Below are 22,236 nucleotides of genomic sequence, written 5' to 3' on the forward strand. Positions count from 1 at the left end.
GATTTTATTTATTTTTTGTTAATTACATTAAAACTGATAGCAGATATACATAGCTGTTACAATATAAAAAAAAAAAAGAAAAGAAAAATCTGTTTGTGATACAAAGTTTCAGCAGAACCAAAATTAGGTAATATTAGGCCTTTTTTAATGCTGTGTTATTAACTAATAATACAAATTTATTATGAATAATAAATAAAAAAAATGTTTTCTTTTTTTACAAAGAAATGGGAAAATCCCTGCTTCTATGACTGGTTTGTAGCTCAGTGGATCAGATTCTGCAGCAACACCAGCTGTTTCAGACAAGAACACAGTTGCTGAGAAAATTGCTAAAGCTGTGATGGGATACAAACACAGTAAATATGTGGGTTCCTGCAGTTCGTGTTCACCTACAGTGCGGTGTTAGATGTGCAGAATAAATCAGTTTTTCACCTGTGTGTGTATATTATGTGGAGAGATTTTTTCATCCATCATTCTCTTATCCTGACAGGATTAAAAATTTCCTGCACCTTCTACTGAGAAAATCGAACGAGGGCGCCATTGCACTGACTTCTGTGAACAACAGCACTATTTTGTGTATTAGGGTGTGGGGTTCGGGGAATAATTAATTTTCCTTCATCCTAACCTTCAAAAGTCTGTGAACTCGTTCCTACTTCTGTCAGAGACTGGGCTGCTTCATTTTTTTTTCGTATAGTGAAAACTTTAACCACCCATGCTCTTTGTTAGCCATGACTTAATCAATCCAGCATTAAACAGCGAAATAATAAACTCTAAAAGAGATTTTTTTTGTTGTTGCGAAAATACATTTTAAAGTAATGACGACTATCTTTGCAAACACAATGGATAATCGCCTGTAAACACGTGTGGTACACGTGACAGCATTACTAAAGAGACAAGCAAGATTAACCTTATTATGCTTTTTTTTTTTTTTTTTTTTAATATGTCGTACCTGCAATTTCACAAACTTTGACGGCTAATTGCTGACTTTGTAATAACTTAATAAATAAGGTTAAATGTGGCAAACTGTCTTGGTTGAGTAGACTTGATTATATAACCATATTTGCATTTCCTCGTCCTTTGTAGGTAGACCTGCCATGACCATATTTGGGTTTCCTCAACCGTTGGAAGGTCACTCGTTATGACCATATTTGTATTTCCTATTCTGATCCTGCTCGGACCACGAAAACAGGTCGACCAATAAGAGTAAAGGTAGAGTATGTAAAAATTTTTGTTATACCGAAAGTCTCTTCACTGCCTATATATATATATATATATATATAAAATTTTCATAAAATGTTCATCCAATCATTTCATGAGGTCTGAATGCAATGATAGGATGTACTACTCCGGTCAACTTGTAACTTGTATTCCTCCATGGAGCCAATAGCCAGCGTGTTCGTACTGTTGCAACCCTCTCAAGATTTGTATTGTTTAACCATGTTATTAATAATATGAAAATATGAATTTTTTAAATTGTTTCAATAATTAATTAATGTACTTTATAAAAAATTCAACAACATTGTCAAATTTTGCATTACTATGAAGCCTGGGGCCTGTATCATGAAGCCGAATTAGCTAGCCAGGTGTAAATTTCAGAATAGTTTGCACCAATCCTGGGTTTTAGGTACCTTGGCTTTTAGCAGAATGCCATAGTAACTTAAACTCCACAGCTAATCTGCTCCAGGGCAGATTATGTTCTAGGTAAGATCTCAAACTGAAATTGGACAAATCAGATGTGAGCAATGTGACACATGTCTGACCTTATCTACCACGACTTCATCGGCTCAGACGTCAGGAATAAATGACAACTGCTATGTTCATTATTACATCTACCAAGAGAACACCTCAGTAGCTTGGGAGACATTCTTGTCTACATCTGCTCCAGAGGTGAAACAATGACAGACTGATGACAGCTGACTCAGGGTGGGTCTAAGGTAAGACACCAGTCCACTCTGTGCTGAAACACTACTGTCAATCAAACTAACATGGGAGTGGCCTGTCTGTGTGACATCACACAGAAGGGCATCTGAGATCGGCTTGATTTGAGAAAGGGGTAAAGATTTTAGTTGATATAAAAAAACGAAAACAAAAAAACACTGGGTGGATTTTTATCATTATAGATTGGTTGTGTACACACACTGCCAACCCACATTTCAGTTCAAACAATTTGTAAAAGTGCATGTAGCATTCGATGACCCCTTAAAGAGAAAGTTAAGGATGGTCACACACAATGACAATAGTATCAAATTTAAGATATTTACAATATAGTTTTTAGTAAATTTGGTATAAGCTGAATTTAAATACTTTTAAATGCTTAAGGTAACATTTTATTTTAATCCTCTGGTGCCCTTCGGTCACTTTTGGATGAAAAAAAAAATCTGTTTTGATTATTTAAAAGTCACAGATTCATCAGAAAGGTACGAACCAGACTAAGTGGTCGTTCAACAAAATATTCACACTTGTGGTCGTCCTTCAAAAATTACAGACAGGAAATTAATCGACAAAAACATAAATATTTTAACAACTTTTGTGAGTACAATCTACAAATCTGACACAATACAGAAAAAAGTGCACAGCAGTTACAGGGTGAAACTCTAAAACATCAACAGTGCAAAACCAACACATCCACTCACACACACATGCATACACACACCTATGAACTGGTGTGACTTTAACACACCAAATATATAAAATAAAAGCAATAATTCAACTATAAAGCAGTAAAAAAAAGTGGACTACACTCTAAAATATCAAGAGTGCAAAACAGACACAAACACTCAAACACACACACACACACACACACAAATATACACACTCAAATGAATTGATATGCTTCTCTCTGTTCAGGTTTGACTGTAGTAATAATTATTCAAAAACTGATGCTTCAAATAAAAATTTCAAAAAAAAAAAAAAGACAACCTTTGAGATGTCTTTGTGAATTATCTAAATGTATATCCAAACAATACAACCCACAACTTAATAAAAAAGCCTTTTATATAGAGCTATATGTATATGGCAATCTATGGGTTAAACCATGGAATTACAGAGGTTTTTCTTATTTTACTCCTACCTGATTCCTCTAACTGGGTTCAGAAATTGGATTTAAAATGGATTGACTCTATTTTAACATGAAATTCTGCATTCACTGAAAAGAAATATAATACACACACACACACACACATAATTATTGCATAAATATTAAATAATGCCATGAAAGTATCTCAAAATAAAAAATAAAAAATATTATTTGAACAAAAATATATTTCATTTATTTAAAAAAAGTTACATTTTAGGTGTCTGGTCACGATTGACAATGAAGATCAGAAGTGTGACTCCCAAATAAGGAGCACCAGAGGGTTAAAAACACATTTGTTAACCACATATATTTTGCAGTGCGTATCAACAGTTTTAAATGATGTCTGCCACGAGACACTGATGAAACCAAATTCGTTTGCTTGTGGTCACGTGACCCGCAGGAGCGCGCAGCCGGCATACAGGCTGCGTCCACAGCGCTCGCGCCCGGGGATAGTAAACGATCCTCCCGCGCGAGCAATCATCATCACTGGCGGAGTCACACAGAGGCGAGCGGCGACAGTATCTTTTACAGAGGAGCGGGTTGTTGTATTATTCACCGGCTGTGAATGTGGACTCCTCGAGCCTCGGTTGATGATGAGACGGCTGTTGAGCTGAATATAGGCGTTTGCTTTTTCGGGTGATGAATTAAGAAGGAAAGCTGAACTCTTTTGACCAGTTACCCTGCCCAGTGTGGTATCGAGCTCCACCAGAAGAACCATTCCAGGACGCGATCATGGAAAAATACACGCGAATTTCCTGCGAGCTGTGAATGATGGATAGTTTGAATGAACATTGCTAATGCTTTTATGTCCTGTTTTACATGCAGTGGTTTTATTATGAATTGAAGGAAAGCGTATAATAGCTTAGGTTATGTCCAGATGACAAACTGCATCTTTTCTGACAGTGATGCAAAAACATTTATTACATGCACAGAGCTTTGATAAGCTTTTCAAGCGCTGCTGGATCTAAAACTGTTGCATTGAGAGCCGACAGAAGAATAGAATATCATTGTCGTCGATTTCTGAGAATTTAAGAAGAGCGGGAACGACAATTTGGCTGTCCTGACACAAACGACAATACGGATACAACAATGGCAAATGACTCCATCCAAGTAAGTTGAGTGCTGGTTACGGAACAAACCTTGCTAGTTAGTTCCTAAAACCTCCCACGTATTTTGTTTATTTAGGAGACAGACAATAGAGTTGCTTTTAAGACCCAACAGATGCATTCACTTTTCTTTAACAAGCCCTGCTGGAGTCTCCCATCACCCTTCATCTGAGAGGTCATTTCTTCTCCATTATGGTTCACAGGGACATTTTTGGTGATTAAACGCAGCCAAAGTGTTTGATATGTACACTAAATGTACGCAATTTCCCTGTTGAGCTTAAAAAAGCTTGAGTTGTTTTAGACCTGTTCTGTGTTAAACCCCAATATTTATGTTTTCTCTTAACACTCATCATGGTGGTTTGCCAGAAAATTGTTGGTATGAAATCTTACTGAACTGAAACATAAATAAAATGACGACAAAGTTTAGGCCTAACCTTCCCTCATTTTATGACTTTTATAACGTGTTTAAAGAACAGGTTTGTCTGTTTATTTATTGTCAATTAAATATAAGCCAGCACACTTGTGGTATGTAACATGGATAGATTCTTTGGGAAAATACCATAAGCAGTTTAAAACACACCCATGATAAAAAGCTGTAATGTATAAATAGCACCATTAACTGGACTATGTATGGTAAATGATTTTTTATTTATTTTATGAATTGAGTATTATATACAGTAAATTTATTGCAGTAAAAATGAATAATTTGCAGTTTTTACTTTAAGCTTTAAAGGGAATTTTCATATTATTCCAAACCTGACTGACTTTCTTCTACGGAACACAAAAGAATGTTTGGTAAATAAACACTATTGGGCATCATTGACATTTCTCAAAATATCTTCTTTTATGTTCCACAGAAGAAAGTAATTCATACAGGTTTATAACAAGATAATTTGAATAAAAAAATAATTGACAATTTGCAAAATGGTAGATTTTCAAACTGACACTATAGGGAGAACCTTAATCAAATACTTTTTTATTATTATTATTTTTTTATTATTTTAATAATCTACTGAAACTGACCCGATGATACTAGCCACCAGTGTTTTTACCAGATCAGACCTTCTCTGTATATTTGAAGATGTACAAGTTGATATTGCTGAATGTGACCGAAGTGACCAAATACTTGCAGGCGGCATTGAAAACACAAACAAAGTGGCAGTCATACACAGATTCTAATGAAGTGTTTCCTACACCGTTCCAATCAACAATGTGGAGATAGCCTCACACACACTCACACTCCTGTCCACACATATGAGTAAGCAGCAACAGTCATCAGAAATGTGAATGTGATTATGTCAGCAACTAAAGCCTAGTTCACACTACACAACTTAAAATGTAGACAGATTGTTGTGCTGTTTGGAGTACATGACTTGCTGTCTGTCTTGAAGTCGTTGTGGTGTTCACAATTACGAGACCCTACGTAGATGATCTGCAACAGGGCTGAGAACAACTATGACTCTACACGGTGCCCAAACCATATATTGTCATGAAAACACATGCAAGAAGTTGAAGGGAAGTTGAACACCACATGATGTTGACCGGTCCAGACATTTAGCATGTAAGATATTGCTTTGGCATCTGCGAGGTATCTTTGATGCGTCGTTGTGTAGTTAAACACATAAAAGATTGCAGAGTGCTGATCACCTGCTGATTTCCCCCAGATCACAGCCCAATCTGTCAGCGAGCTCGTTAACTTGCAAATCGGGTTCACATTATGAGCATAATATTTTTGGTTTGTTTAGAGCACAATCAAGTTTCAAATTCATTGATGCAATGATCTTTCTTATTCTTACAGCAGGAGATTCTGTACACCAATGCATCTCACAGCCTCTTCGCTAGTTCACAGATGGAGCTGAAAGAACTTAATTTTTTGTGCTAGGCTAAAATGTTCTGCAAAGCCCTTATCCCTGTGAACTCAGATGTCCTGTTGTGTTTCTGTGTGTTTTATTAAGTATGTTCCCACACCCACAGCCCTCTACGCATTAGGCCAGCTTAATGGGGTTTGAAGAGTTTACCAATTCCCAGTTTCCTGTCCTGTCTTTACTTCAATGGCTTTTAACACAATTGCATATTGTTTTTGTCAGTACATGCCATCAGCAAATTGATGCACTTATGTGGCTTTATAGATTTAGGTACACAGTCTACTTATTTGGCTTCATTTTGTGTCGAAGGAAGTTGGCAGTTCATTTTATCTAGTAAGCAGTTTTAGTGTAATTAACACTTCTAGTTGAAGGAGAAGTTAGTTCAGAAATGGAAATTGTTTATCTTTTTTTCAACCTAATGTTATTGCATTTAAGTTTTTTTTCCCCATAAATGTATATCCTTCCTTCTGGTAAGTTCTGTTTGTGTTAAGTTACTAAGTTAAGCCTGAGATCTGGATCAGTTTGATTCACAAGCAAATCTTTTGGATTAGTTTTGTGAACCAAATCAAACAAATCCAACTAATAACAAGGCTTTGTGAACTAATTGTATGCTTATTGGGTTCTTCTTTAAAACCCAAATAACTCCAGTATTTATTTATTTTTTTGCAAATAAAGATTCAAAAAATGAGTTTTTGGAGCAGTGCCATAAAAGAATAATTCTGGGTTCCCCAAAAACCTTTTAGCAAAAAATTATAAAAGAAAATATACATATGTATGTATTTTCTTTAGACCATTTTTGTTTTTAGAGTGGTAAGAAATACTTTTTTTAGTGGATTTGATTTGGTGAGGATGCTCAAAGATGAGCCTGCCAAGAGCATACTTGTCAGGATCTTGTGTGCTTTTCTGTTGGCCAGAAAAGTTATTGCTGAGATCTGATCTGGCTGTGGTGTGTTTGGCTGATGGTGCAGTTTTGGAGGGGATCAGGAGGGCTTCATGTTGTGCTCTTCTGCCACACCCTCACCCTATTTACTGACCCCTGGTAGTGTGTGTGCTGATGACTTTCTGCTGTCATGTTTGTGTTGACCTCCTGGGGCAGCTTTAAGTCATTGTTTAAGCCTCGGATTGGGCTGACTTGTACATCAGTGCATCGCTGCTCTTCCACTATCTCCAGTGAAGAGTGCATCAATGTATTCCTGCCTTTAAGCTGATCAACAGCTTGTTTAATACTCTGACGGGAGGTTAAGAAACTTGATCGCTTCCCTCCCCCATTTTTTCCCCAAGTGTAAAACAGCTGCATTTTCTCATGACCTCATAAAGGCAAACTCTGGCCATGTGTTCCATATCCTCGTTCTGTTGCAGCTCCTCCCCTCTGTGACATCATCAGTTCTGTTGCCATGATGAGTTCTGCTCATTATCCAGTGTTCTGTAGCTTTAGAGCAGCTTGCACAACAGTTCCATTACTAAAACCAAGCTTCCATTATTGAAATGCCATGGGCTAGTTCTCCATACATTGATCTTGATGTAAAGTACTCTGTAAAAATGCTCTCTATCTCTTTCCTTCTATTGATCTTATTGTTCATTGTAGGTTAATTGCTTGATTTGTTATTCAGGAAGAAATGTCTCTAATGTGTATTATCAAACTTTATCTTTTATGTTAAAGTTTCATTGTCAGTTAATCTCTGATTTTTATAAAGCACTTAAAAACCACGGTTTCCTTGTTCAATGCAGGAATTTTAGTTTGACTCGCCCATTGAAATCATTTATTTGGAAGCCATCCTGTTATTACATCCCAAAGCGATGAATATTTAATGCTGTAAAAGCGAGCATACTCTGCAGAAAGACATATCCTCCCTTCCCATCCACATTGCCCTGTTGCTCTTTGTCTGCGAGAGCATGCAACAGTTAGAGTGTTGTAAACTGATCCGCAGGGTGTAGTAGTGGTTGTAATCTCTCTCTCGGCTTCTACCTCTCTCTCTTCCCCCCTTCCTCTTTGTGAAACACCAGCTGCTCTGCTTCTCCCCCTCCTTCACTCCAAAATTCCCCTCTCTGTCTGTCTCTCCCTTTATCATACGGGCCAGCTCTCCATCACACCTCCGGCTCTCTTAGGGTGTACTCACACTAGCCAGTTTGAACCGTGCCCGAGTGTGTTTGACCACCAAAGCGCGGTTCGTTTGACTAGTGTGAGTGCTCCGAACCGTGTCCGGGCGCGGCTCGATTAGCCGGCCCTGGCCCGCTTGGAAGAGGTGGGCGAGGGCACGGTTCAGTTGGACTCGGGCGCGGTTCGCATGCAGTGTGAGCGCTAACCGTGCTGGAGCACGGAAAAGGACGCGTTGCGTCATGGTTTTGCGACGCTCCAAAACCAACATGGCAGGGAAAGGGTCGCTTTGGTCTATTGCAAAGGTGCAAAACGCATAAAAACTCAAAACTGCAAAGTCCTTGCTGCACTTCAGCTGGTACCTTGCAAACATCCTCATACGAGCAGCACGATTACGTGAAAATTTTCGCGCCACTAAGGCGAAACATCTGTTTAACAACAGGCTGTGAGAGGGCTGTGGACCAAACGACACAAAATTATCCACAAAGAAAACAGAGCGATGGACTCCATTGTGTTCAGAGAGTGCCACTCTTCTTGTTTATCCCAAAACCGTTGCACCATAATGATGTAAGCATGCTCCGGCACGAATGCTGAAACCCTATATGTGAGTGCAGGCCGAGGAAGTGACTTAAACTGCAATTCATCGACTGGCCGCTTGAGGCTGGCTGCAGAAGAGAGTCAGTCCCATAGACTCCCCATGTTAAAATGCCCAACTTTACAGCAGAAAAAAACATGTTTACAGCCTGGTTCAAAAAATGATTTTGGTCTATATTGCTAATTTTGCCCTTCATGACAACTGTGAGGGGGGGTGAATTTTTTTTTATAACTCATCCGTTTAAATTATATTAAGCCTTAAAGTTCTTCATAATTAAGGGCGTGGCCACTTGAGTGACAGGTGGAATGCCGCTGCTGATAATGCAGTCGATCTAGGTGGGCGTGGCTTCAGCAATCAGCTCCCGCCTTTTTGCCCATTTTCGATTATCCGGGAGAGTGGCGCGGTGATGCGCTTCCAAGATGGCGACGGTCCGCTCTGCACACTTTACGCTTCAAAACCGCTATTGAGGAGTCTATGGGTGACGTCACGGACACTACGTCCATATTTTTTTACAGTCTATGGTGCAGGCCGGAGGGGGAGTGGGGAGGGGGGACAATCGTACTTGGGCCCGGTTCATGGCAACCGTGCCTAGTGTGAGTGTGAATTTAGAGTTTTTTTTCTGTTTTATGTCCATGACAAAAGATCATCATTCTAGGTTACTGAATCATTCTGTTAATGCAGGGATGATTGTTTGTGTCACATGGTTGTGTTTTTGTTTATGATTAGAAGTAAATGAAGCGAATTAAGTTGTGTTTGATTGATGGATCACTACGAGGCTTAGGATTTTTCAATTGATTCATTTGGGTCAGTACTTCAGATTTGTTCTTGCCCTTCAAATATTTTCATTAGGCTCAATTATTTTTCTTTTTTTAAATGATTATTTTTATCCCATAGTCCTCACCGTAACGATATGATCATTGAATATGTTATATATTCTATATATAATAATGTATTAATGTTTCAAGTAAAATTCTTGTTAATAATCCTATAATATATTACTAATATAAATGTGACCAAAGGAAATATCTTTTTTTATTTAAAAATAGAAAACAACAAATAATTTATTAGGTATTTAATGTGTAATAATAGCTGAAAATTATAGAGCTATAGTGTAACTCTGTGGCAGCTAGGAACTTATGCTTGCAAGACAATTCCAAGTCATTCTCACAATTTCAACAAAACCTTTTATATTTTATCCAGCAAGATACCAGTACTTTGGAGACATATTTAAATGAGAATGTACAACAACAAAATTCAGTATATGACAGAAACAAATGTGTGCAAGTCATAAACGGCATATGATCAATGAATGTAAGCCGCATTGACAAGCTGCATTGGCACAATAGAACAAGTAACCGTTCCGTCCTAAAACTCACCACGGGTCATCAGGCCATCCGTTGTTGACCCCAGTCTATTTAGCACATTAGACCTACACAGTGAACACTAATTATCCCAGACATATCATATGTAAAACTGATCATTATACGATAACAAGCCTGTTAATAGATTTTGTAACTGTTACACAAGCAGTTTATGCAAATATTTGTTTATATATTAGGTGAGGAGAAATACCTTCCAACTGAAGTCACACCTCAGTTGAGAAGCATATTACACTCATTCACAGTTGAGTGTGCAGGAGAATGTCTTATTTAACAACCAGGTTACATTTAGGTGGTTGCCATTCCCAGGAGACCTTCTGTAGCTTTGTAAAGTACAGTAGTTCAGTTATTTATGCGTCATTTTCTGTTCCTGTTCCTTATGAAAGTAATTTACCATACCTGTCAAGACCACAGATTTTCTATTTGAATGTGTAGTGCAAACTGAGCAGCAACGTTTTTGAAAATGCTTGTTAGTAATATGTGAAGGAAAAGCTTAGATTCTTTTTTGACTGTCAGTTTAGAAAGCAGGATGTTCATACCCCTTGCTGTGTTTGTGTACATGACCGTGTGTGTGTGTGTGTGTGTGTGTTTGAGAAAGAGAAAACTTCTCCAGGTCAGTAAGTCTCAGCCCAGTCCCTTGACTCTGGGTGGGTCTAGTATTTTACAGACTATTTAGTCTACATAATGATACAATCTTTCTACAATTCCATCATTCATCCTATTTAAGATAACCTTTAAAAAAAGTGATAAACCACAGCCATAAATAATCCACTCCAGGAAGAAATTGATCGATTTACTAATTTACACAAATGCTGCATAGAAATAATAAGAGAGATCAATTGCAGTACAATAACAGAGACATATATCTTTGTTTTGCTGATCATATTCTTTTTTCACCAATAGGATTAGTTGGTTTGCACAAGGAAGTCTTGTGCTTTATGCAAATACATTATTAACATTCAGTGCAGTTCAAATATGTTTATTCCTCTTCCTGGTTACTTTTAGACATTTTTCTGACATGCACACATTGAGATTGATCTGATCAGCTCTGACGGCTTGATTGCACCTTGTTATAAGTCACAGATGTGAGACATTGGGAGTGGTCACAGACAGGTGTTTGCACACGGGTTTCCAGGAAAACTGATGCCATAGCAACTATGATTAGTGATGTCACAGTATACCTTCTCACAGGAGGGTTGTAGAACAGGAACAAAGCTAAGCTCAGTCCATTAATTAGGGGAAATCTAGTTGTAATAATTTATCAACAGTGGCTAAGATCTTAGAATTTGAAAATTTGCAGTAAAAAAGATAGAAATAAACTTTTACAGTAATTCATATACATCAGTCATTCAACTGCCCCCCCCCCCCAAGTATATGTTGGGGGGGGGGGTGTTTTTTTTTATTATTTTTTTTTCTCTCAGTAATTCCAAGAGCAGTTGTGTACATCTATATTAAATGCCTTCAAAACAGGAAGCAGCTAAAATATTCCTTTGTCATAAAGAATGTTTTCTTTTTAAATAATGCAAAATATGGGGTTGTGTAGGCCTGTATGGATGATACATTTTCACCCCTGTCATACCAGCAAAACATTGAATAATAATAATTACCTATAATAAAAATAATTTACCTAAAATCAAATTATAGATTACAATTTTTAATCTAATTAATCATAACCTTTTTCTGATCGCAATTAATCATACTTCAAGAAAATTAAGAATAGACCATGTTGTGTCAGATGTTTATTTTGTTTATTTTAAACCAACTGCCTGCTGACTGCATATATCTACTACAGTAACGGATCCTCATTAACTAAACACAGCAACATACACCTGACAAATCAAAACATTATCATGAATGTGTGTGGAAACAACATGAATGTACGCAATGTCTGTGCATAGATACAATGTGTGATCAGCGTGTCAAAAGCACTCATACACGCATTAATATAATTAACTCTGTATGGTACTTACTGTATGACTCTCAGGGTTTTCCATATATTGATTTATTTGTATCACAATATCAACATGGACCGCTACAAATAGATTTTCCAAAATGTTTTGACTTTGTTGAATAACCATGAGCACTGCATGTTTCAAAATCAAAATGCAGCTCGGGTCTTTTTATATAAATGTATCTTTTTTTATTTTTTACAGATTGTCTTCAGAAAAGTTTACAACTTACAAAATGAGGACAATAGAAGTGATCAAAACAACAAAAGAGCAATGACATAAGTGCTATAACAAGTCTCAGTTAGTTGTTGTCTGAGCCAAGCCAAATGGGTTGTGTAACTGCGATAGAAGAGAGTCCCTCTCTCTAAAAAAAGAAACTGCCTCAGTTCCATCATCATCAAGTTAGCCCACATATTGGCTCATGATAGGAGCCCAGCCAAGAGAAGCGGTGTAAGGAACACTGCTCAGAACAGATGATAAGAGACTCCTGGTGCAAGTTTTCACCGTTTCTGTAAACCTGGACTCCTCTTCGTGCTGTTCCAAACCAGTATGACCTTTTTGTGTCCATATAATTTAAATCAATTTCTTCAAATTGTCTTAAATGTGGCAGGTTTTGAACAACATGAAGATTATTATTTTTGGGTGAACTCTCCTTAAAAACTTTTTCTTACAGGACTTAAGAACATGTTGAACAATAATCTGAAATATTACATAATACATATACTAAACTATACCCCGTTTTTCCAACAGCTATTGGAAATAGCTGGATTAATAAGTAATGGTATCACTATTCTTTATCTCATTATTCATTTTAATATGTGGTGCTGCAGAGAAAAAAAACTGTCCTCTGAATTGTGTACAGCAGAACAGGGCCACCTCTCACCCATTAACCCTGGACTGATCATCCCTCAGATCTTACTGTTGCAGTCCAGGGAGACCCGATGTGGTCAGGACGCCCTTGATCTCACACCCACTTCCTGGACACTACAGTTTCTCTCACTTCCTTCACATTATTTTTTTTTAAATAAAAGCCTCTCAAATGGCAGTCTCTGGCAGTTAACTTTGGGCTCATATATTGACTGCAAGATATCAGTTTAGGAAGCTATTATCTAGTTATTTAAAATGATATTTCAAATACAGTTGTAAGATAATAAAAGGGTAATCCACAAAGGAACAATTATATCTCAGTCTGAGAGTTTGAGTGAGTACAATAGAGATTTTAAGAAGGCTTTTTCCTGACATTGCCACAATGAAACTATTCATCTGAACTCAGTCTGCACTCACACACACACTTTTCATTTCCTCTCATAATGAACACACTGAAAACCCATGACAAAACGCACAGTGACATCCTAAGCCGGAACTCTTTGCTTCTACATGCGCGCAGACACACACACACACACACACACACACACACACACACACATGCAAAACGTCTATCAGATCATATTGTTAACGCGTGAAAATTTCTCTTCAGTTTACAGTTTTATATATATATATATATATATATATATATATATATATATATATATATATATATATATATATATATATATATATGTTATGTGTATCTTCCATTTTCCTCTCAGATTTTATTATGATGTGACGCTGAGGTCAACTAGTTTACCTAGAATTTTTTCACATTTTTATAGCATGTTAGTTTTATTCCAGAATAGTAATATTTTACAAATTATATTTAAAGTCTATGTGGTTACACTCTGACCTGTTTTTGATTGGGAGAATGTGTCTTATGTAAATGCCTCTTTAAAAAAAGATCGGGGTCAGTGAATTATACAGGACTTCCTCAAAGTCGTGATAAAAAAAGGAGTTAGTGACAGATCTTTTCTCTATATTGTAACATACTTTGAGTAAAAACAACTATTATTGAAAATGGAAAAACTTGGTTCTATCTATCAGTTGTTGAATTGATGGCGGCATCTCAATTCAAGCTTGCAGTAGATTGTAAGAAAGGAGTGATTTCACTACTAAATCATTGCAAGTCATATAATCAAATATATATAATTTTCCCTCAAATTTCCCCTTTTATCTTCTTTATCTTTTCTGGGTTTCTCTGTCTATCTTGCATACTGATTTTTTTTATTTCTCTCTCTCTCTAATGTTCATTGTCATCTTTAATTATTAAAATTGTTCAAATGTTCAAGCTACAGATGAAATGGGGATAAATGAATCCAGAGCTCCTGACTGGGCAGACAGAGAGAACGAGACAGAAGGAAGGACAGTCATTTGGCCTCAGGGCTTTGACTGAGCTCAGAATTTCTGGCATTCTCATGAGCCACAGCAGCTGAATAGAGCACCCTCTGTGTGTGTGTGTGTGTGTGTGTGTGTGTATGTGTGTGTGTGTTTGAGTACTCCTAACCTGACAATGAGCACTGCTCGGTTATAGTTTGGGCTGATAGAGAGAAAAAAAGAGCTCATATTAGGGTTGTCTTGGTGACTTATTTCAAGTGCATGGTTTTATGCCTGTCCTTCCACTATCATAAATGTTTATTCATGACACATATGTGCTTTCTTATGAGGAAAAGTGTTGAAAAAACATCATATGCATTCCAAAAGAAGCGTCGGTGTATACTGGCAGTGACAGCTTTGTTGATTATAAAGCATCAAGCATCTCTCATGATCACTGGTTCTGTTTCTAGGGAAAACACTAACTAATAATATGTACATTTTATATACACATTAAGTTGCTTTTGATGAAAGGATCTGCAAAATGCATATGTAAATGGTGTATGGGAAGTAAGTACAAGTATTTGCATAACAGAGTTCGCAAACAGGATAGGCATGTTTCTATTATTGATTTAGTGTGTATTTATTTGGAAGCTGTTTAGAGCAAGTCAGAAATGATGTGCACACACCTTAAACAACCTTCTCGCCTCACACATACTGTGTTCAAGGTTATGTTTATGTTGGCTACATCATGCCATTAAATCTTCATTAAACCCAGGGCTTTTAGACATGCTCTGAAGATGCATTTATTAATATAACATTTAAAAGTAACAGAATGATATCTTTGACCAGATCTAAAGCGAAACTGAATGGATTGTTTACAGTGAGCTCTACATTTCCTGACATTTTATTCCTTGCTAATATGTTTTAACCTTTTTATCTCTTACATAATATAATTCATCTGGATTTCAAAGTCTGTTATTATTAAAGCAAAAAGTCTGCCAAAGTAACGTGAGCAAAGGTCTCTTCTGCAAACTGATGTCAAGCAGACTCTTTTAATCTCGTTTCATTTTACAATTCTGTTCAAACAACAAACAGCCCCCTGGTGTTCAAGCATGGCAGTGCAACCTGTATTCAACAGCTGGGATTTCTTTTCCCAACAAATCTCTACTCTTCTGTTAAACGATGTGCTCGTCTTACTTAAATGCATAGTGAATATAAGGAGACAGGAATGATCAAGTCTTCCTGCTGTGCCAGTCCTCTTAGAACCGCCGCACATTGAATTTGGGGATTATGGGTAATAACAAATATCCCAAATTATCCATAATGTATGCTATGATTTATTTGTCAGTTGTATGCTACTTAGGCTTTGATTCATTTCATCAGTACACGTTCCCTTGGAATTGAACCTTTGACCATGATGTTGCTGGCACAGTGCTCAACCATTTATTGTTGCAACAATCCAATGAATATGAACATCAATCATGTGTATTATGGTTTAGGACACACAAAAGGGCTTTTTACGCTTAACAGTTAACACTGGGTCATTATAAACCCCAGCTAAAAGGAATCCTGGTTCTTGCCTCAAGTTTCACACTGCTCATGCTTTACCCAGGGATAACAATTAGGCTAATCCTTGGTTTTCATATGCTACCGTTTCACACTGTACGTTACTAAACCCTGGGTGAATGTTCATTTTCCATATTTGCGGTGTCAGTGTCATTGATTGGATGAATGCAGCACATGACCTGTTTACATGAAGGCTCTAGCATTGTTCAACCTCATATATTGCCTGACTAATGTGTTTTTCCCGAATGGACATTTCGGTCTATAAAGGTAACAATGTAACAGTCTCTTCATGTTTCTGTGAATGGAGTGTGTGAATATGAGGCACACAGTTGGCTGTCGGTTGCTAAGTATCTTGTCGTAACTTTCTAACATCACATAATTACATACTGTACAAGTTTGACACTGTAATGTGGAGTTAACCTCACAAATACAGTGCTAACCATGCTCCCGAGCAAGGGTTTCGTAACCCAAGGTAAAAAGCAGTGCTAGCCTCACTATTAAATGTTAAAAGGCATTTACAACCACAATAACCTGGGGTTAAGCACTGTGTGTAAAGACCTAAACAGTGTTATTTGACCTTTACTAGACTGCATATGATGTAAAAGTGACCTTGCATTTGTTCATTATCTTCCACCTTTTCATAACATCTTGCACCTTTTCATAACATCACTTCTGGTGTGCCGCTATGATGGCATCACTTACGAACGCTCTGTCTAAACTTTGCTGTTTTTCGTGTTATTTTGTATGGTCGACAAACACTACTGGACATCTGATCTAATTTAAACTTCGGTTCGGAAACAATTCCGCCTCGCAACTCCAGCTTCAGCATCTACAGCCTCTTCCTACCATCTTGTTAGCCAACATACAGTCTCCAGATAACAAACTTGACGTACCTAATGCGAGAATCACATACCAGTGGGACATTCGTAACTGCTGCGTTCTGGCTTTCTGTGAGACGTGGTTACACTCAGAAGTACCCGATAAGGCCATCACACCGCCTGGATTCCTGTTTTTCGTCATGACACATCGATAAACTCTGGTAAGAGCATAGGTGGAGGCATGTGCTTTATGATTAACACTCACTGTACAACACCATAAATGGATTAGAAATTGCTCATCCTGAGGCTGCTTTCATCGCTGTTGGGGATTTTAACAGGGTGAACATCAGGAAAGTTTTACCTATTCTACCAGCACATAGATTTCCCCACACAAGGTGATCAGACATTGGATCACTGCTATTCAACACTAAAGGACAGTTACAAACTCCTCCCCCGACCAGCATTTGGCAAGGTTGACCACATTAGCATAATGCTGTTACCAGCCTACAGACAATGCCTCAAACAGAAAAAAACAGTTTCTAAAACGGTTCACAAATGGAGTGAAAGTGCCATCTCCACACTGCAGGACTGCTTTGAATCCAAAGACTGGCAGATGTTTCAAGATGCAGCAGGAGACAACATACATGAATACACAGTTTCTGTGATATGCTATGGTAACAAATGCACAGAGGACGTTGTCCCATCCATTAATGTTAAGTCATTTACAAACCGGAAACCATGGGTCAATGGTGAGGTGCGTGCCAGATTAGGAGCATGAACAGTTGCCTTCAACTCTGGGGATCTAACTGCTTACAAGAAGTCTAGGTATGACTTTCAAAGAACCATTAAATCAGTCAAAAGAGACTTTAGGAACAGAGTGGAGTCAGAATATCATGGCTCTGACCCCCAATGCATGTGGAGCAGTTTGCGCTATATCACTGACTACAAAGGAAGCAAAAGCAGTGTTGGGCCTTTGTCTACCTCATTACCGGATGAGCTCAATACATTCTATGCTTGCTTTGAGATAGGCAACACATTTCCTGCTGTGAAAATCCCTGCTGACCTTGACACCTGTCCTTTGGTTCTAACCATACTTAAAGTGAGTAAGGCCTTCAAGAGAGTCAACGGCTGGAAAGCTCCAGGTCCAGATGGACGTGCCCTGAGGGCCTGCACTGTCCTGTTAGCAGATGTCTTCACCATCATCTTTAACCTCTCCTTGACACTAACAGTGATCCCCACACGCTTCAAGCAAACCACCATTATCCCTGTTCCAAAAAGAAAAAAAAATACCCGAATACGTCTCTACCTGACACATTGGACCCATTCCAATTTGCTAACCGCTCAAATAGATCCACTGATGACGCCATTGCAATAGCCATTTACTGCCCTGGAACACAAGGAAGGAAGAGACACCTATGTGCGGATGCTGTTCGTTGACTAAAGCTCTGCATTTAACACCATCATTCCTACCAAACTTATAGCCAAACTGAAAGATCTGGATCTTAACATTCACTTATGCAACTGGGTCCTGGACTTCCTGACCGGCAGACCACAGGTGGTTAGGATTGGCAAACACATACTCCTCACTCACACTCAGCACTGGTGTCCCACAGGGATGTGTACTCAGTCCTCTCTTGTACTCCCTGTTCACTTACGACTGCTCTGCGAAGCATAGCTCCAAAATCATCCTCAAATTTGCTGACTGTACAACTATCCTAGGACTCATCACTAATGGTGATGAGACATTATACAGAGATGAGGTTAAGGCACTCTCTCTAATCTCTCTCTAAACGTCAGCAAGACCATGGAGATGATCGTGGACTACAGGAAGTCACAGAGAGAGAGTCATGTTCCCATTCACATGAATGGAGAGATAGTACAGACAGTTAAGAGCTGCAAGTTCCTTGGCATTCACATCTCTTAGGATCTTTCCTGGAGCCTACACTCAGAGACCATAGTGAGAACAGCCCTTCAGCGTCTCTAGTTCCTATGGAGGTTGAAGAGGTTTGGCATCGGCTCTAACATCATGTCAAATGATGGAGTCCTTCTTTAACGAATGCACACAGGAAACGAGAGATTGAATTGCAGTGTTTTAATGGGGTAATCCAAAATCCAAAAACAGGCTAGAGGTCAATAACAAGGAAAGCAGCCCAAAAACAAGAAACACGAAAAACCACAGGGGAACATGAAGGGCAGGTGACGGAAAACAAGGATTCCATGAAACAGATAGGAACAGACCGGTTTATATAGACAGGTGAAAACAATGAAAGTGGAGACAGCTGAGTGGAGTTAACATGTGCGCAATTAACAGTGATGAAGGGACAAGGCTTTGTGGCAAATGTACTACCTGCAGTGGGGTGACTATGGGGAAGTGAGACCACTAGTGGACACCCAGGGAAACACAGACCAGACACTTGCTGTGTCTGAAATCGCTCACTCATTCACTAATTCACTAATCCCTATATAGTGTATGGCAGTTGAGTTCACTATATCAAGAAGGAGTGAAAAAATAAATAAGTGAACGGATTCTGACAGTGTCATATAACCTACATTGAGCGTGAGACTTGTGGCTGTTGCAAAAACATTGCCATATGTACTTTTACATTACATGTACCTAATTTTAGAAAATAATACTAATAGCAATAATACTCAAAATTACTTTATATTGCATATACATATATTGTTATACTTACCTCTGCGTCAGCTTTGTGGTTTCATCGAAGGTATATAATAATAATTATTTTTTTGTAATGCTTTTATGTTCATAATCATTAAATGCTATAAAAATAACGTACTGAGAACAAAAATAAACACACATAAACACGTTCATAATTATGTATTTATTATTTTTAGTATCTTGACACTCTTTCAAGCAGTGTTTTGAGCTCAGATAAGATGGTTGTAGAGAGAGCGTCCTCAGGCGACCGTTAATTTTACATCAGAATACACTACCTGTTATTAACGAAAAAAATTTAATTATCCACATTTTTGTAAGTTAACAACAATGCCAACTCAGTAAATTAGTCAAATATTAAAGTGAGTTATTCCCTGCATAACATGTTTTAATATAAGTAATGTAGGAAAAACGTTAAAACAGAAATAATAAAGATGTAAACTTCATCTCTCATTCAAACTCGCTCGCTCCCGCTCTCGCTTCCAGCTCGACGCTACTCCGCATTGGATTGTGGGAAATAGTGCTTCAGCGAGTGTACATCGGTTGTACACTCAAAATCAGAATGAATTGTGGGTAAAAAGTAGTGGACAAATGTAGGGAATAAAGTAGTTCACTCAGAATTCGGACAGCGATACAAAATGCTTGACACCCCATATAGTGCACTATATAGTGGATAGGGAGCGGTTTCGGCCACAGCACCTGTGACACATTCTCTCACATGGTTACCTGTTCATTTTGTCGACTGTTGCTATAGAAATGGATAATCCCTAGTCCGAGGACGTGAACAGCATCAAGTTAAACGTCACGTGTTGTCATCGCGGGGTTACGGTAATAACGACATGGTGTGAATGTAGTACAAAGCAGCATTTTCCTCATAGAATGTGTGATTGTGTGTGTATGGAAGCAGCTTTGTGAGGTTTTCCCTATCTACATTGTACTTTGTTACAAGAGTGTTGTGTACTCTCCTGCTGTTATTGACATCTCTACTACAAGAAGACTTATCTTTGTTTGTAAGTTAGTTTTTGTTTTGTTTTAATTTGGAAAGGGGTTAGTAGAGAGGGGAGGCCATTTTCTTATGATCTTCTCAGTTGGCCTGAACCCCCTCTTGAAGCTTTGAACCCTCCTGCATTTGAAATTTTTTCTTTTTTTGAGTTACATGCCCTTTCTCTCCCTAGACATAATACAGGAATTTCCTGTATCCTGTAGTTTTCTGTTTTCCTCTTTTCATAATTGATTTCCCTGTTTTGCAACTCTTCTTATTAGATTCTGAGTAAAGTGTCGTATGATTATTAAAATATTAGTTCTCATAAAAAAATGCAGCAATTGACACAAAATCTTCATTGGGATCAATATTTTGGGATCTTCCTGTGTCCTCAGTTCCTGTCAGCAACATATTACTTTGCGTTCTGTTTTAAGGGGGTGGGGTTTAGTCACGCTTACTCTCACTGTCTTAATCTGTTGTTTTGTTTTTTTCTTCTTCCTGCTGCTCACCCCCACATTGCTTCCGTTTTTCGCCTTTCTTTAGTCGAGGGGGAAGCTGTTTATGTTGTGAAGTGGGTTTGATAAAGAGGGTCTCGGCGGGGGCGTGGACTGACCGCTGCTCCAGAGGGAGATTTTATTAGCAGTCTTTATCATGGCCAGGTGGGCAGGTGCAGGGAGATAGAAGGTGTGACATGGCTAACGGGGAGGGAAGACATACATCCCTCACAGAGCAGCACAACAACGACAACAACATCAGCCATCCAGAGACTTCAGATACACCACAAGGGGTAGGTCTGTTAAAGACACCCCAAAATTTGGCGTGTTTTTGTAAAGCATTCTCTATAATAAAGTTTAAGAACATTAGAATGCAGATAATTTAAATTTATTTCATATTCAGTGTACTATAGCTGCAGTAGTGTGAAATGTGTTGAGCAAGAATTTAAATTGTTGTGCATAGACAAGTTAGTTTGTTTAAAGAAATGTTTTGTGACCATAATCTCTTTTAAATGTATTATATACAATATATACATGTAACATGGTAAAAAAAAAATGTATAGCCTGAATGCACTGTAAGTCGCTTTGGATAAAAGCATCCACTAAAAGCATAAATGTAAATGTAATTATATTTTTACAATAATATTATTTGTATTAAAAAATAAATAATATTAAATATAAATATCAGTTTTTACATGCAAGTTGCTTTTAAAAATGAACTTTTATTTTGAAATATATTTAAATATGTTTGTATTCAAAAATAAATATAAATAAATATAATTTTTACATGCCACTGTAAATCATTTAAAGTAAAAAAATGGTAAAATATATAATTAAATATTAGTAAGTTTATAACTATAATAAAGTTTACATTTATTTTAAAATATATTTATATTACATTGCATTGTAAAATATGAATGAACTTTATGTTACATTAAATTAAGTTACTTTTACAAGTTATTTACATTTCTATTTGAATATATTGATAAAAAAACAGAGCTGCAATATGTTACTTGCAATTTGTACTTTAAAAAAAACATCTTTGGCTTTTCAATTTTTTTTTTTTTCCTGTCCATTTCCCCCTTTCTTTTTGTCTTCTATGAGCTCAGTTGTTCATATGTGGACTGACTTTTGTTTTCTTTCTGGGTCGTGTCCTCCCTCCCTCCCCCCCCCCTCCCTCCCCTAACAGTTGATATCTTTGCAAGTTGCATCACGTCATTTCCTCTCATCCCCCCTTCCTCTTCTGACTCTCCCTTGTGCTTTTCTGTCATTGTTTTGGCTCTTCCTCTGTCTGACACTCTTCATATCTCTCTTCATATGTCTCACTTTCTCATAGGTGTTTTGTAGTCCTTTGTGAGAGTTGATGCATGTGAGCTGCCCCACCAAAGTGGCCTTGTTTGTGTTGACTTGCATTCGAGTGGAATGATCGAAAGGATGTTGTGGTTGTAGGCTT

At 37.7% G+C, this 22,236-nt stretch overlaps 1 protein-coding gene across 2 annotated transcripts in view; it reads left to right on the plus strand.

The window, feature by feature from the left end:
* Positions 1-3,489: 3,489 nt before the first annotated feature.
* Positions 3,490-22,236, plus strand: part of LOC113064030 (serine/threonine-protein kinase N1-like) — a 38,132-nt gene continuing 19,385 nt past the window's right edge. Inside the window, exon 1 of one of the 2 annotated variants that reach the window (XM_026234751.1) lies at positions 3,490-4,183. In XM_026234751.1, the coding sequence (XP_026090536.1) occupies positions 4,163-4,183 (21 nt within the window). In that variant the 5' untranslated portion in view covers positions 3,490-4,162. Of the gene's footprint in view, positions 4,184-20,789; positions 21,077-22,236 lie in introns of those variants that run through there. The other variant, XM_026234665.1, reaches the window with a different exon arrangement.

Source organism: Carassius auratus, chromosome 1 (assembly GCF_003368295.1).
Source record: "Carassius auratus strain Wakin chromosome 1, ASM336829v1, whole genome shotgun sequence".
In the NCBI taxonomy this organism is placed as follows: Eukaryota; Metazoa; Chordata; class Actinopteri; order Cypriniformes; family Cyprinidae; genus Carassius; species Carassius auratus.